This window comes from Apiotrichum porosum (assembly GCF_003942205.1).
Source record: "Apiotrichum porosum strain DSM 27194 chromosome Unknown scaffold_3, whole genome shotgun sequence".
In the NCBI taxonomy this organism is placed as follows: Eukaryota; Fungi; Basidiomycota; class Tremellomycetes; order Trichosporonales; family Trichosporonaceae; genus Apiotrichum; species Apiotrichum porosum.
Window position 1 is genome coordinate 548,144 of NW_021167110.1, and position 13,798 is coordinate 561,941.

At 58.9% G+C, this 13,798-nt stretch overlaps 2 protein-coding genes across 2 annotated transcripts; both read right to left on the reverse strand.

The window, feature by feature from the left end:
• Window positions 1-679: 679 nt before the first annotated feature.
• KLP8 (kinesin-like protein Klp8) lies at window positions 680-11,462 on the reverse strand (the record flags this gene model as incomplete). Its single annotated transcript, XM_028621282.1, has 31 exons — window positions 680-1,092; window positions 1,143-1,718; window positions 1,770-3,421; window positions 4,999-5,075; window positions 5,344-5,449; window positions 5,608-5,694; window positions 5,859-5,971; window positions 6,091-7,724; window positions 7,774-8,467; window positions 8,509-8,981; window positions 9,021-9,075; window positions 9,113-9,187; window positions 9,224-9,272; window positions 9,323-9,347; window positions 9,385-9,510; window positions 9,550-9,572; window positions 9,611-9,691; window positions 9,729-9,744; window positions 9,786-9,796; window positions 9,841-10,046; window positions 10,094-10,204; window positions 10,245-10,313; window positions 10,353-10,497; window positions 10,540-10,669; window positions 10,713-10,727; window positions 10,774-10,784; window positions 10,846-10,861; window positions 10,909-11,037; window positions 11,094-11,216; window positions 11,303-11,325; window positions 11,428-11,462. 31 exons carry the CDS (start codon window positions 11,460-11,462, stop codon window positions 680-682), a joined length of 7,299 nt encoding a protein of 2,432 aa, XP_028477734.1.
• A 407-nt stretch (window positions 11,463-11,869) lies between these two features.
• EHS24_005802 (uncharacterized protein) lies at window positions 11,870-12,967 on the reverse strand (the record flags this gene model as incomplete). The annotated part of the gene is made up of 7 exons (XM_028621283.1): window positions 11,870-11,918; window positions 11,980-12,240; window positions 12,290-12,410; window positions 12,461-12,560; window positions 12,608-12,714; window positions 12,874-12,879; window positions 12,937-12,967. The coding sequence occupies 7 exons, from the start codon at window positions 12,965-12,967 to the stop codon at window positions 11,870-11,872; spliced, it is 675 nt and encodes a 224-aa protein (XP_028477735.1).
• Between the last annotated feature and the right edge of the window lie 831 nt (window positions 12,968-13,798).

The following is a 13,798-nucleotide window of genomic DNA, read 5'->3' on the forward strand; positions in this document are numbered from 1 at the left end:
CCCCCGTCAGACCACGCACACGACGTTCTCGTGACATGATACATTGGAGTTTGAAGAGTCCGCTGGACGGACCAAGGATGCTTGTAGAATAGTCATTGCCAGAAGCTCGGAGGATGCTTTGTAGAATAGCCATTGCCCGACCCTCTTGCGTACACCAAGATGTAAATATGTTGTGCAGGGTGCCGAGCACCGTCCATTCTACAGCTGCCTCCTGTCATGATAAGTCCTACTCATCAGTCCTACACCACCGCCACCTTTCTGCAACCTTGATGTCCCCCGTTTTGTGTTTCTCAGATTCTCTGCTCCTAACATGACACAATACAGAGCCAACAGTGACTACTACGGCATGCTTTGACTCATGGAAACGCGAAAGAAGTGGAAATTAGATGCGGGGAGAGACGCGGCCGTGGGAGATTGGGGGGGCGGGGGTGTGAGTGAGGGGCCGATACCGCCTGGCTGCGGGTGGGGGTCCAAAGTATACAGAGTCCAAAGTGGTTGGTAGAGATATCCGACACATGTTGATTGTTGAAAACCTCGGGAGAGCAATGTCTGGGTGGCTCTCCATCCAGCAGTCGTGTGGGTGGTGGTGGTGGTGGTGGTGGTGGTGGTGGTGGTGGTGGTGGTGGTGATGGTGGGATGGGTGGGGATTGTTTTGAGTTGTGCTGCTACATCCATTCATCTACGGGGGTTCGGGAATGTTGGCGCGCAAGTATGGGTGGTCGAGCGCCTTGTTGACGTCAATTCGCAGCTCGGGGTCAAAGTCTAGCAAGCGAACGATCAAGTCGAGGAACAGTGCGTTGGTGTTGTTGGTCGATGGGATAATGTCACGCAACGACTTGAGACCCTTGACAAACTTGCGCGAACTCTTGGACACTGAGGGGTTGGGAAAGTCGATCTTGTGGCCCTTGAAAAACTCGGGCTTCTTGAGCCTTCCACGTTCGACCATGCGCGCTGGCATCTTGCCCATGACGACCTCCATCATTGCCAAGTGTTCGAGGTTGTCGTGCGTTTGGAACAATGCGTCGCCAGTGAAGAACTCGACAAGGATACAGCCGATCGAGAACATGTCACACGGGTACGACCATGGCAGGCCTGAGAGAGTTAGTAAGACAAGCCGCGCAGGTTCCCGGGTCTGTGCTCACCTAGGATAATCTCTGGTGCACGGTAGTGGCGTGTGCTAACCACTGACGAGTGGTACTCGTTCTCAAACGTTGCCGAGCCAAAGTCGATGAGACGGATATCGGTGTTGCGCAAGATTGACTTTGAGCGGGCATTGGCACGACGAGGTCCTTGCAGCCGTGACTCGTTGTGCACGAGCAGGATGTTCTCCGGCTTGAGGTCCGTGTGAACGAGCTTGAGCGAATGCAAAAACTGCACACTCGACAGCAACGACTTTGCAAAGTCCTGAATATGCTTTTCGGGGAACGGCTGGAAGTGGTTGAGCTTTAAAAAGTCAAACACGCTCATGCCATAGAGCTCCGAGACGAGGCAGGGGTGATTGCGATAGTCGAAATACTCTGTCAAGTGGATACACTTGTACGCGTTGGTGGCGTCATTCTTCTTGAGTGTCTCGAGAACACGAATCTCAATCTTGCTCGCGTCACGGTACTTTTGCACGGCGCGAATGACCTTGATGGCGACCTTTTTCCTCGACTCGATGTGCCGCGCCTCGACGACCTTGCCAAAAGTGCCTTGTCCAAGCAGTCGAACGATCTTATCTGCAGATGGTTGTCAGCAACACCATTCTTCCCGAAACACGTCAAACTTACATCGTCCGGCAATGACATCGTCTGGCTTGACAATGTAGTGGCCTTCGGGATCGTCCCACGCTGGAACGGCCGGTTGACCTGGAGCCGCAGACGTGGTAGCCGCCGCCGCCGCAGCAGCAGCAGCAGCTGGCTGGGCGACGGGGAGTGCTGGCACAGCCTGTGCTTGTGTTGAGGCAGGCTTCTTTGCCTTCTTGGCAAGGGCCTCTTCCTCTTCCACTTTGCGCTTCTTGGCCGCAGCGCCATTCACAAGGCCGTTGGTCCACTTGTCAGCGGCAGCGGCGGCCGCGGCCACTGCTGCGCGAGTCCTCTTCTTGGGGATCGGGCTTGCGCTGTCGTGAACGACGACGACCTCCTTTGGCTGTCCGACAGAATCATACGTGTACTCTGTGGTCCAACCGTTGCCCTTTGAGGTAGGCGCGCCACCCGAGCCCGCAATACGGCGCGAGCTTCGTGTTGATGACACAGTGGCAGGGGTGCTAGTAATGGTGGCAGTCGAGCCAGCAGCCTTTTTACGAGGCGGCATGTTGTCGGCTAGTTGTGGTGGAGATGCAGAGTAGTTGAACTTGAGAGGTGGGGGGATACGGAGGGGAGAGTCACGGGGCTGCTGCTGATGCTGCTGCTGGATGTGCAAAAGCGGCGGCGCCGAAATAAAGGAGGGAGAGGCTGGGTGTTTGGGATGGGATGGCGGCTGCGAGTAGTCTGGGTACTCTGGGCGCGTAGGATGATAGTAGGAACTCGACGACAACGAGTTCTGGGCGTCTGCCAAGGGCGAGCTTCTGTATGGGCGCGAAAAGTCGTCAACAACCGCTTCCCGCAGGAGAGGGTCGCGCAAGTCGCGGTGGTCGAGGAGAGAGGCAAGTGGTGGTGGCCACTGGTGGCTTTGGGGATAGATTGCTGTGAGGGGCGGGTGTGGAGAACGAAGGGCACGCTCGTCCAGTCCGATAGAAGACGAAGCCGACGAGGTTGCAGATCCGCCGTAGGGTGGTGCCAAATGCGAGTTTTGGCGCGCAAACGACGGTGGGAAGGCGGGCGACGCTGGGCGTAAACCGGCACTACGCGGTGGGGGCGGTTGGAGACGCGCAAAGCTGCTGTGCTGGAGCGGCGCAGTCTGCGGCTGGTCTGCGTAGCGGGCGGCACTGGCACTCAGTGTCGGGATGGAGATGGCCGGTGGTGGTGCGTGTGAACGCGGTGCAAGGGATGGTGGGGGAAGATAGGATCGGTGTGGGTGGCGAGCAAGCGCAGACGGGGATGGAAGGGGAGGAAGGGGACCCGCCGAGTTGTTGTGCGGGGGAGGCAGAGACACAGATGGTGCCGACAGCCGTCGGAGTGGTGGCGGGCCGTGAACAAAGTCTCGGAGATGATGTTCGTCGCCACGGGGTTCCCTGTAGACGTCGATGTCGCGGTCGCGGTCGCGGTCCAACGAGGTCGACGGCGGGAGCGGGTCTCGATCACGTTCTCCGCTGCTGGCGGCGAGGTAGGCGTAGTCGAAGCGACGTCCTACAGTCGCAGCGGCGGCGGCGGCGGCGTACTCGTGTTGGCGTGGAGAACGCTCTTCGCGTAGGTCGCGGTAGAGTGGATCGCGGCGCACGGAGTGCGCCTGAGCGCTCGTCGCGGCGGGCTGCTGTACTCTGTGAACGGAGGGAAGGTGATCGCTGGAGGCGTTTGTTGCTTGTTCCAAAGGAGATGGAAAGGAGAGTGGGCGGGAGTGTCTTTGGTGGTGTGGGTACGCTTGCTCCATCGATTGCGGGGCTGCGAGGGAATCCCTTGCGTGTACGCTCAAAGACAAGGACGAGCCCTATGCGACGGCGATGAAGCTTGCGGTGTGGATGGCTGAGAAGAAGGACCAGAACAGATGGGGGGGAGCCGCGAGTCGAGTGAACGTCGCCGGGTGTGGTTGGAATGGAGGGGGGGGCGGGGGGGGGGGACACACACTGGGGGGGAGGAAGGGGGGGGGGGGACGGGGGTCGCAGCCAGGAGGAGGCAAGGCCAGGCGCGCGGGATCAATTCACGATCGGTTGGGTGGGTGGGTGGGCTGGCTGGCCTGGCTGGGGGGCTGTGGGCTGGCGCGCGGGGTCTTCAGTCAGCGCAAACATTCGGGCCTCTGGTGCCCCCGTCGCCGGCTTTGGATCCTGGTCGGGAGAACATACTGCACAGCTGTACCGGGGGGTTAATGTGCTTACTGTAGCGGTGGTGGTGACAATGCGTTTAGTTTTGTGTTGTTGTAGAGATGCGGAGAGACAAGGAAAAGAAACAGTGGACGACAACTTGTCCCAAATGCAGAAGAAACCTTACGAGTCACGGGCTCTCACACAGAAACAGCTGTCGAGGCCCATTGCAGTGTGCTGTCGACGACGAGGCTGGAGGCAGGCTCCCCGTGGCCCGTGGCCCTCCCGACAGCCCCGACACCCCCCCTTCTCGCCCCGTCACCGAGAGCCGTCTCCGACCTGCCCGGCCACGCTTTTTGGGCTGCACATGTTACACCACATGTTTACGCATTTTGGCGCCAGTTTCAGAGGATCACCGCAGTCTTGGCCCGCGTGTTTGGAGTGGACACTGGCCACTGGGCTGCTCATTGCGGTCACCACACAGATGCGTACAACTTGTGCAGGCAGCAACCATCCCATACAACGCCTTGTCTGCACTTGCAGCCGCCCACACTCGTTCCCGCGCAGCATTCTAAACGCTCACCCCTTTGCAACGCTTACCACCCCCTCCACTGCTTCCCACGCCGCCCTTGGACTCGTGGCATGGTGTCACTGCTGCCCCCGGGGCGCGGCACAGGTGGAGACACAATTGCATCAGATCCTCGCGCGTCACCGCCGGCAGAGACCCCGTCACCGCCATCCCCCATGTCCCCCATGGCCCCCCACCAGCCGCCGCGTTTCAATCCCCCTTGCGAACCCCTCATGCACCCAACTCTACTTTTTGCTACTCTGCATCTTCTAACTGTTTCGAGCAAGTCCACTCCACAGAGCACCACCGACGTCTGTGGAAGGTGTGTGCGTGTGCGTGTGTGCGTGTGTGCGTGCATGTAGAGTGGTTCATAAGCTCGTTAATCAGGATACGCGCGTTAGATAACTGCCATCGGAAGAGGTGGTCGCGTCTAATAAGTAGTACTGCTACTCTTCTCCCATCTAAACATCGTAATTACGCTTTCTGTACGTAGTACTCCTTCCTTCCTCTCTCCTCGTCCTATCCTCGGCGCTGCCGCCCAATGACTGTGATCCACTCGTCGAGCTCGCGCTGCGTCCCCGCCTGGATAATGTACGAATTGGTCGGCGTATACACGGTGAATGCGAACCGTCGCTGGGTGGGCAGTCAGTGGCCTGAAGCCTTATCTCTGCCGCAGAATCCCCCGCCCCGGGTCAACATGCCCCCGGTCCAAATCGGCGACGGTCACGTCACGGGTGACGACGACTGTCGCTCGACGCCGCTTTTAGTCTCCAGGACACGGCACGAGACCAGAGTCGGGCGGTCGCACACACCGCTGTGGGCTTTGTGGACCGGACACATTTTTGTCTAAAGTGCACCTAAATGCAAAATGTACACGGGGAGACGTGTGTACTGTACTCACACCAAGCAGCATCTGGACGTCTGGAGACGCCGTCACGGTCGCGTTGGACAGGTTGATGACCTGTGTCTCTCGCTTGTTCTGGTCCGGATGCAGATGCAGGTACGGCCTGGGGGGGGGAGAGAGTGTCAGTCTCCTGTCATGTTACATGGCCGGTTGCCGTTTGGTATCAAATGTCCGCGTAACCAGGCCGCGGAGAGGCCATCCGGGTCTCTGGTGCGGACGAGATGTTTCCAGAGCCCGAACATTCTTTGGTATTCCACTTACGGGCGGAGCACAGCCTGTACCTCATCCCACATATTCTCGCTCGAGTCCTTGAGGAGGGCCAGCGTACCCCGTTTGATAATGCTATCACTGTGACCTGTAAGTGCCAGAACACAGAGGAACTGCTGCGACGAGGTGGACGAGTGCGCCGCCCGTCCACTCATGACGGCAGTCCGAGGCACCGCGCTCCATGTGCATGGGCAAAGAGCAGCAGCACTGTGAAAGAAAGAACACAAAAGCCTGGTGGTACCCACTTTGGTGTGACTTGGCGTACGGTCGGGACCAGTCGCGGCTCAAGGTCGGGCACGAGACGACGCAGACGCTGCTGCAGCTCCTTTTCGGCCTCGCTTTCCTTCTCGACGTCAAACTGAGAGAACGCGTCAGTCCGTGCCCCAAGTCACAACTGGAGGGTAGTGGGCACGCCACACGGGGTGGCGCACCGGCACCGCACCCTAGGGTCTTAAGGGTTACTACTACAGTACTCACCTCGATACGCGTGTTGATCTCGCGCTGCCACATGCCCAAGCACCTGCCCAGCAGCTTGTTGCGTGCCGCCTCGTCGTCGCTAGATGTCTCCTTGATGTCGTCCGCGGCGATGGCGTCCAGGACCACCTTGGTGGTCTGCACATCCGCAATGGCGCGGCGCGTGCGCACGAGCGTGGCATACTCGCGCACCAGCGCCATGCTACGGGGCCGCCACCCGCCCAACAGGTTCTCTCCGGGAACAGGCTTCTTGGCCGTGTCCAGGCGCCACAGTTCGCGCGCAGTCCTCGCCATCGGAGGCGTGAGGTCCACTGTGTAAATAGCCACCACGTTGTGAACTGGCCGGGCACGCCAGAACGCTCGCAACGACGACCGACGCACGTCGCGCCCAATGATGCGGACACGCATGTCCAATGGCAGGATGGCGGGCTCGTCGACGCCCTCAATCTCGACCATGAACGTCATCTTCACTATGATGGTCTCTTCGCTGCGTGTGCGCTTGTCGAGCTGCGCACAGTGGTGCGCTGCAGAGTCCCACGTTCCCCGAGCCATGAGCTGGGCCGTGCCGTCCGAGTTGTACTGCACCGTACTGGACAGTTGGAGAGTGACGTCCTTGGAGTCGACGGTGATGGGCAGGCCGCCGTCTTTGGGCAGCATGCGGACACTGCCGACGCTGCCGTGGACAATCCGCGTCCACTCCAGTGTACGGCCAGACGAGTGGGCCAAGGTGACGCGCAGCTGGCGCTGGACGCCGAGGTGGAGCTGGACAATGTCGTCCTCGACCTCGGCGGCATCGTACTCGCCATCTGCACCCATCTCAAGCACCTCGACACTAGCAAGCAGGTCGTGGTGCTGCGTCTTGACCACCTCGGTCTCGGCTCGGCGCATTTGCGGACGATCCGGGGTAGCAGTGCCGCTGTTGGTCTGGCTCTGCTGCTCCAGCTGCTTGAGCTCCGCGGCACGGTCCTTCTCCTTGGTGATGTCGAACCGTTCCAGGCGCTCGAGGTAGGCGTCTCGCACACGGGCGAAAAACTCGACCGTGGCGTAACCCGTGGCGAGGTGCGAAACCATGTCACTGGTGACGAGCACAGACAGGGATCGACGGAGACTCAAGTGCGACACTGAGACCTTGTCGAGCTTGACAGCTGCTGAGGCGAATGTGTCCTCGGACGCAATGCTTGGTCCCACGAGCGACGACAGACGCGTCTGGGCGTGTACCTCGGCAAAGTCGTCCGACCCCAGGCCCCTCACATTGTCAACCGTGACCGTGAACACAAACTTTTGACCAAACGGCGGCGCGCGTAGGACGGTGCCGTTGGCAGTGGCCATCGAGTCTGGTGTGGCCACTCCAGACCCAGACACAGGTGTACACTTGAAGTCGACGCGGCACGAGCCGATCGCCTCCATGGTGTACGCGCAGAAGATGGGGATGGTCACTGTGTGGCTTATCTGGTGGGACAGGAGACGGAGGGGCACGCGCGCAGCACCGATACAGCTGTAGCTCGGCGCGGGGTTGTCGGCGAACGGCGTGTGCACGCTGAGGTGTACACTGTAGTTTGGCTTATCCTTGACGACGAGCACTTGGCGCATCTTAGCCAGCTGTTGCTGGAACCGGTGGAGATTCCAGGTATACACCGCTGGTCGAGGGTTAGCTGCGGCGCACTGGCAGTGTTCAGAAGCACTCACATGTGGACTCGTGATCAACAACCTTGACCATTACGCGAGGACCCGCAGCGGCCTCTGTGGAATCGGACACGTCGTCAAACTCGATGATGCTGCCGAGGTCTTCAAGCGCAGACTTGGGAGAGACCATGTGCCCGTCGGCAATGACAAAGTTGTACGACATCTTGCGACCCATCTGCTTGGCAATGATGTTCGCCTCGCGCACATCGCCGGCGTTCATCAAGAGCTCCTCGGCCATGGCAAAGTTGCGCAGCAGCTTCCATCGGTCCGCCACCTGTCGAGCTAGGACGAGCTCGCGCGGTGTCCACTCTGTAAAGTCGGGCATGGGCAGACCACGGGCACGCGCCACAGCTGCCTGGGTCCTAATACGCTTGACTTCTAGGGCTAGTGTCTGCAGCTGCTTGGTCAAAGCCTGCTGCTCCAGTGCCGCGTCATCGGGTACCCGTGGGCTGCTGATCGTCACGCCACCGCCGTTCCGAGAGTAGCTCTCGGCAGTGTCAGGTCCCTCGGTGGGAGTGCCGCTTGACGAGTCTGCGTCGTCGATGGGCCCGAGCATGCTGTTGTTGCCCTGGCCCTCCCACGGGTTTGCCATGGCATCAGACTCGCCCGCGACAGAATGCGCAAAGAGGCGTGATTCCACCTCGGTGGCCATGTCGAGGCGGCTCTCAGGACGTCGGCGTAGCGTTCGCACTTTGACCTGGGAGAGGTCAGATATACCCATTGTGGCCACCACCTCACAATATCGTCAAACAGCTTGTCCAGATCCTCATTGCCCAAAGCTGAAATGTCCGCCACTTCGCGTCGCGCCGCCGTCCAGTCCATGAGCTCTGCGTTGGGTGCTGGCGAGTCGGACCGACTGGGCGTCTCGGGCTGAATGCCGTTGGGCCCCCACATGCCCGACATGCGAGTCCTGTGGGCGCGAACGCCCGCCGGATCGTTGAAGCGGAACACGTGAAAGTCGCCCAGAATGACTCGGAAGCCGTGACTCAACTTGACGGGCGAGTTGGGTGTGACGCGCTTGCCATTGACAAACGTGCGCGCGTCCGTCTTGCATTCCAGAGTGACCTCGCCGTCCGTGTTGGTGACGATGCAGTGTTCCTCGAGAATGTGCTCGCCAGATAGCCTGATATGCGCCTTGCCGCCATCCACGCTGCCGACCATGGTGGTGCCAGGTTTCAGCTGGTAGATGAGGCACTCGGACATTAAAGGATCTGTTCACGTGAGCAACAGCGGTGGGGCGGATCACCTACCTTCGTTCAGGTTGACGAGCGAGGGCATTCGTTGAGGTGCATGAACGCCGACCATCTGGGTCATCAGCTACCATTCGTGCCAATCAACTGACATCCTTGTCGATGGAGATACCCAGCTCCTCGAGGGCCTTCTCGCGTTCGACATGGATCTTTTGCGTCTCGGTCATCTGTTGGGTCAGTGGCAGCACCATAATGAGACCCACCTTCTCCTCCCAGGTGAGGTTGAGGCTCTCCATGAGCTTCTCCGACGCTCTGGGTAGCTGTTAGCCACAGCTCAAGTGTTGTCCCGATGAAGTACGCACTGTAGCTGGTCCTGCAGTTCGAGTTCTGATGCGTGAGCTGCCGCCGAGACATCGCAACTCACTGGTGACAGTCTTGATCTCGCCTGTTTTAGTGCGATACGTTACAATCTGCTTCTCTGGAGGAATGGTTGGGTCAAAGACGGCTTCCTCTGTGGCGCCGGATCCAGCGCTGACACGACTCCGGAGCACTGTGATGGGTCAGTCAACGTACAAGAGGTTACCCTTACTCTCGAGTTCCTCCTTAAGCTCGCTGGGCTGTCAGCTTGCCATTCAGGTTGACTAGCTTACCGAATAAGCTTGGCATTGGGATCTTCATTGACCACGGCGTGCGTCTTGATACGCTTGGCCGCATCGGCGTAGCGAAGGGTACTGCGGGGTCAGCTTAGGCGAACGGTCATGTACCCACCTGAGTGTCTCGTCGTCTAACCATTGATCAGTACAGCACGCAGTTTGGTCCGCTTACAGTCTGCTGGACTGTACAATGTCAGCACGCACACACACACATCACTCGTGCTCACGAAATGGCCGCAATCATTGCCGTCTTGGAGTTACCGCCCAGACTCTCCTTGAGAAGCCAGGTGAGGACAGAGTCTCGGTACGGGACAAACTCGCCCTTGGACCCCTTCTTGCCCTTGTTCTCACTGGCTGTCGCCAGAGCGGCGATGACTTTGCCGAGAGTGGTGAGGGACCTGTTGATATTGGCACCTTCTTTGAGTCGCGTGCCCTGCGTTGTTAGCTGAACAGCACCTCGAGCTACAGCTAGAAACTTACAGTGGCACCAGTCGAAGTCTGCCTCTCACTTCCGGCCAAGTCGACGAGCGAGATCTTTGACACCTTCTCGCCAGTCATCTTGCTTGTCGGATCCAGTCGTTTCTGGGTGAGCTGTGGTGGGGTTAGCATGATATTAGTTGCATTAACCCACAATAAGAGTGAACACTGAGTGCGAGCGCGACGACGTTTCGTTCATGTTGGTCGAAGCCACTGTTCTCGCCTGAGGGTTAGCTAATACGGCACTCGTAAGAAAACCCACCTTGTTACCCTCGTCCATCAACGTAATCATCTGACTGTAGTTCTCCACAACGAGCTTGGACAGGTCTTCCACGTATGGACCCAGAGACGGGTGCTCGCGAACCTTCAGGTTTCCCTTGTTCTTGGGGTTGAGAAGGTCACGAACTCTGTTACGAGGTTAGTGGAGGCTGCTGGAGCTTCAACCTCACTTCTCATTGTAGATTTCAATGTAAGACACTTCAACCTGGTAAGACAGGTTGGGGTCGTTGGCCGACCTTTCCTCGACTCGTCGGAAGAGCTCTCCTGTTGTGAGAGGGATGATACCCTTGTCGGCGCCGTCTGGCAAGGTGAGCTTCGAGCGAAAACATGGAGCGTCACCTACATCCCATCATAGAGTCTGTACATGTCAGTAATTGACGCTTGAACCACATCGCTCCACTCACAACTCTTGCCACTGAGGAACGCGGGTCAGTACTGGAGCCACAATGTCGCCACCTGCTGCCATAACAGCTCACCTTCCCGTTTGGCCGTCTGGCGATGTCAGCTGCACGCCCACGTGTCTAAGCAGCTTTACTCACATGCAAAGATACAGGTATTGAAACCCTCGAAACTGTGGTCGAGGAGGTCGACACCCAGGTCTTCGTACAGCGTGTGCTGGCTGGCATAGTCTGAATCTGTGCGCTCGCCGGCGGACCAGTACGACTTGTCTTTGGCAGGTGTGAGCTCGAGTACACAGGCACACACCCAGAACGATAAGACTCACCAAACGAGAACACCTGGGGTTTCTTCTCAGTCGCACGGCTTGAGCCGCCAGAGACTTCTGGAGGTTGGAGGATAGTCTGGCTCCCCTCCATACGAATGAGGCCCTTGGCCCCGCGCTTTAGCTCTGATTGTCAGCACAGTTGGGGTCGGGACACATGTGAGGAGCTCGAACAGCAGTGTGGAGCTCCCAGTTCCGCTGCCTTTACCCACCGCGAGAGTTGAGCGGGCGGCATCTTCACTTTGGTCAGCGGCGTGGCCATATCGCATATCGGGAGCCTTGCCGCCAGCATGACGTGGTGGCCAAAACGGCGGCAAGGTGGAGGGTGTTCACGTACCGGACCACGACCTTGATATTTCCCCCGCCGGACATGAGAAGAGTGCCCGGGGGTGTTATGCACCCGGCTAGCTGTTAATGTATAGGTGAGAGGTGTAGGCGAAGGCGTTGAGAGGTGAATGAGATCTGTGCAAAACACCAAACGCGCCGCGTACTCGGCTTGAAGGGAGTGGGAGGGACGCGAGTGGTCCGAGCGCATCTCCCTTCCCCGCACGGTGTGGGGTAACGGTTGGATCGCTGGGTAACGGGCGGGATGGTGTTGTGTGTTGTTGTCTCGCAAAACTCCTGGCCCATCGTCGTCATACCCAAACCCAATGGCCTTCTTCTCACTGACTTGGCCTAACACGACCAACGACTTCAACTTCATGTGCACATCCATACGCAACATACAGAAATAACACTACTAACGACTGCTACGGAGTTGGGTTGGTTTTCCTCTCTATCTACTTCTGCTTGGGGAGCTCCTTGTCCACGTACTCCTTGCCGAGGGCACTGTGCGAGTCAGCGAGCAGTCCTATCGCACCCGAACCTCTCTACAAGCCGGCAAACTTACCCCTCAATGCCGGTGAGGGCGAGGAGGCCAGCGGTGACACCGGCGACGATCTTGCGGTCCCACACTTCGTTCCAGTGCCTGTAGGCGACGAAGCTGACACCACCGATGACAGCGAGGTTGAAGATACCGGCGAGACCACCCGCGACGTTGGGGCGCAGGATGACCTCCTTGGCGTGCAGGTAGGCCTTGGAGCCCTCCTTCTTGGCACGCTCAGCCTCGGCCTTGCCCTCGGGGGTATGGAGGTACGAGTCAGTGACGTAGCTGATCGTTAGCACGCGGTCTCCAGCTAAAGTGGTGTTTCCAAGCTTACCCCTCGGTAGCAAAGAGAGCAAAGAGGCCACCGATGGTGCTGGCGACGACCTTCTGGTCCCAAGGGCGGTTGCGCTCCTGGTAGGCAACGTAGCCGAGACCGCCGAGGAGACCGACGTTGACTGACGGTTAGAGAGAGCGAAACCCTATCAACAGCAGTAAGAGTACGCACCGACGCCGACGAGACCGCCGAGGGTGGATGGGCGGAGGATCACCTCCTTGGTCTTCTGCCAGGCGGCAGCGATGGCAGTCTCAGCCTCGTCGAGCTCGTGCTGTGAAAGGTAGTCAGCGCCGTGGGCACGCAGCAGTTGAAGCGTACGCGAGCCTTCTTGCCAAACTCCTTGCCGGCCTTCTCGGCCCTGTCGAGGCCCTCGTTGACGTCCTTCTTGACCTCGTTCTCCCAGTTCTGGGGCTGGTCACCCCCAGCTGTTCAGGCGTCAGTCTGGAAGTGGCGTGAGCATGGGTCCTGAAGGGCAAATGCGAGGTGCCACAAAGTGGCTCTACGTCACACTTACATTGGTGCTCATCACATCTTTGTGGGCGACCATCACGCCAGAGGTGGATGCAGGTTACACTGGTACTTACCGGGAGCTGCGGGGGGCGGCGGGTCAGCAACAGTGGTGGCGAGGAACTAGGCCATACACGTACCGTTCTCCTTTGCGACGTCGGCGTAGGACATTGTGTGTGTAAGTGGAGGCTGGTGTTGATGGAAGGGTGAGATGAGGTGGCCAAGAGGAGCTGGGTATGGATGTGGATGGAGAAGTAAGAAGAATGTGAGAACGGGGGGGACGGAGTTGGATGAGCCTGCTGCTGCACAGTGTGGACGCGGGAACGAGCACGCGGACGTGGGTGGCACGGCGCGGTGGGTGGTGTGGGTGAGAGTGCTCTGCTGTGTGGGTCGGGACTGGCCATCCAACTACGTCATTTTACCTGCTTTGTTGGGTGTTTCCGCTCCGTGCTCCGTCGTCTAGCGCTCCAGCCTAGCCACAGCCAAGTTCCGAAACCGCCCGTGCTGCCCCCTCGGTCCCATGCATCCCTAGCATCCCTTGATCCTGCACGTCATCACGGGCGCGTCAAAACGACAGTAAGCTCTCAAGCTCTCGGCTGTGGGTGCCAAAGGCAACCTGGCCCACTGCGGCACTACCCGCTGGGTGGCACTCCACAGTACCATAGTGTGGTAACGCCGCTCATGTACTCATGTGGCACTTTGCCACGTGAGGTTTGTTTGCTGACGGCATGACGGAGCTCTGATCGCGCGGTTGACAGGGTTCGAGACGCGCGCGTGAGCCTGGAAAGCCATTTGTTTGTGGAAGAGTGGAGGGCTGTCAGCTCATGTATCTCCCGACACACTCCATCACAGATATCACTGCCCACACCACCACGCCTACACTCTCTCACAGCTCTTGTCCCACGGATCACGAACGGTCAATAAGGCAGCCCTTAGACGCAGCGCTTCCCCGACATTACATCGCTTTTTGCCGATCGCGCGCCGACCTCTCCCCACCGGAAC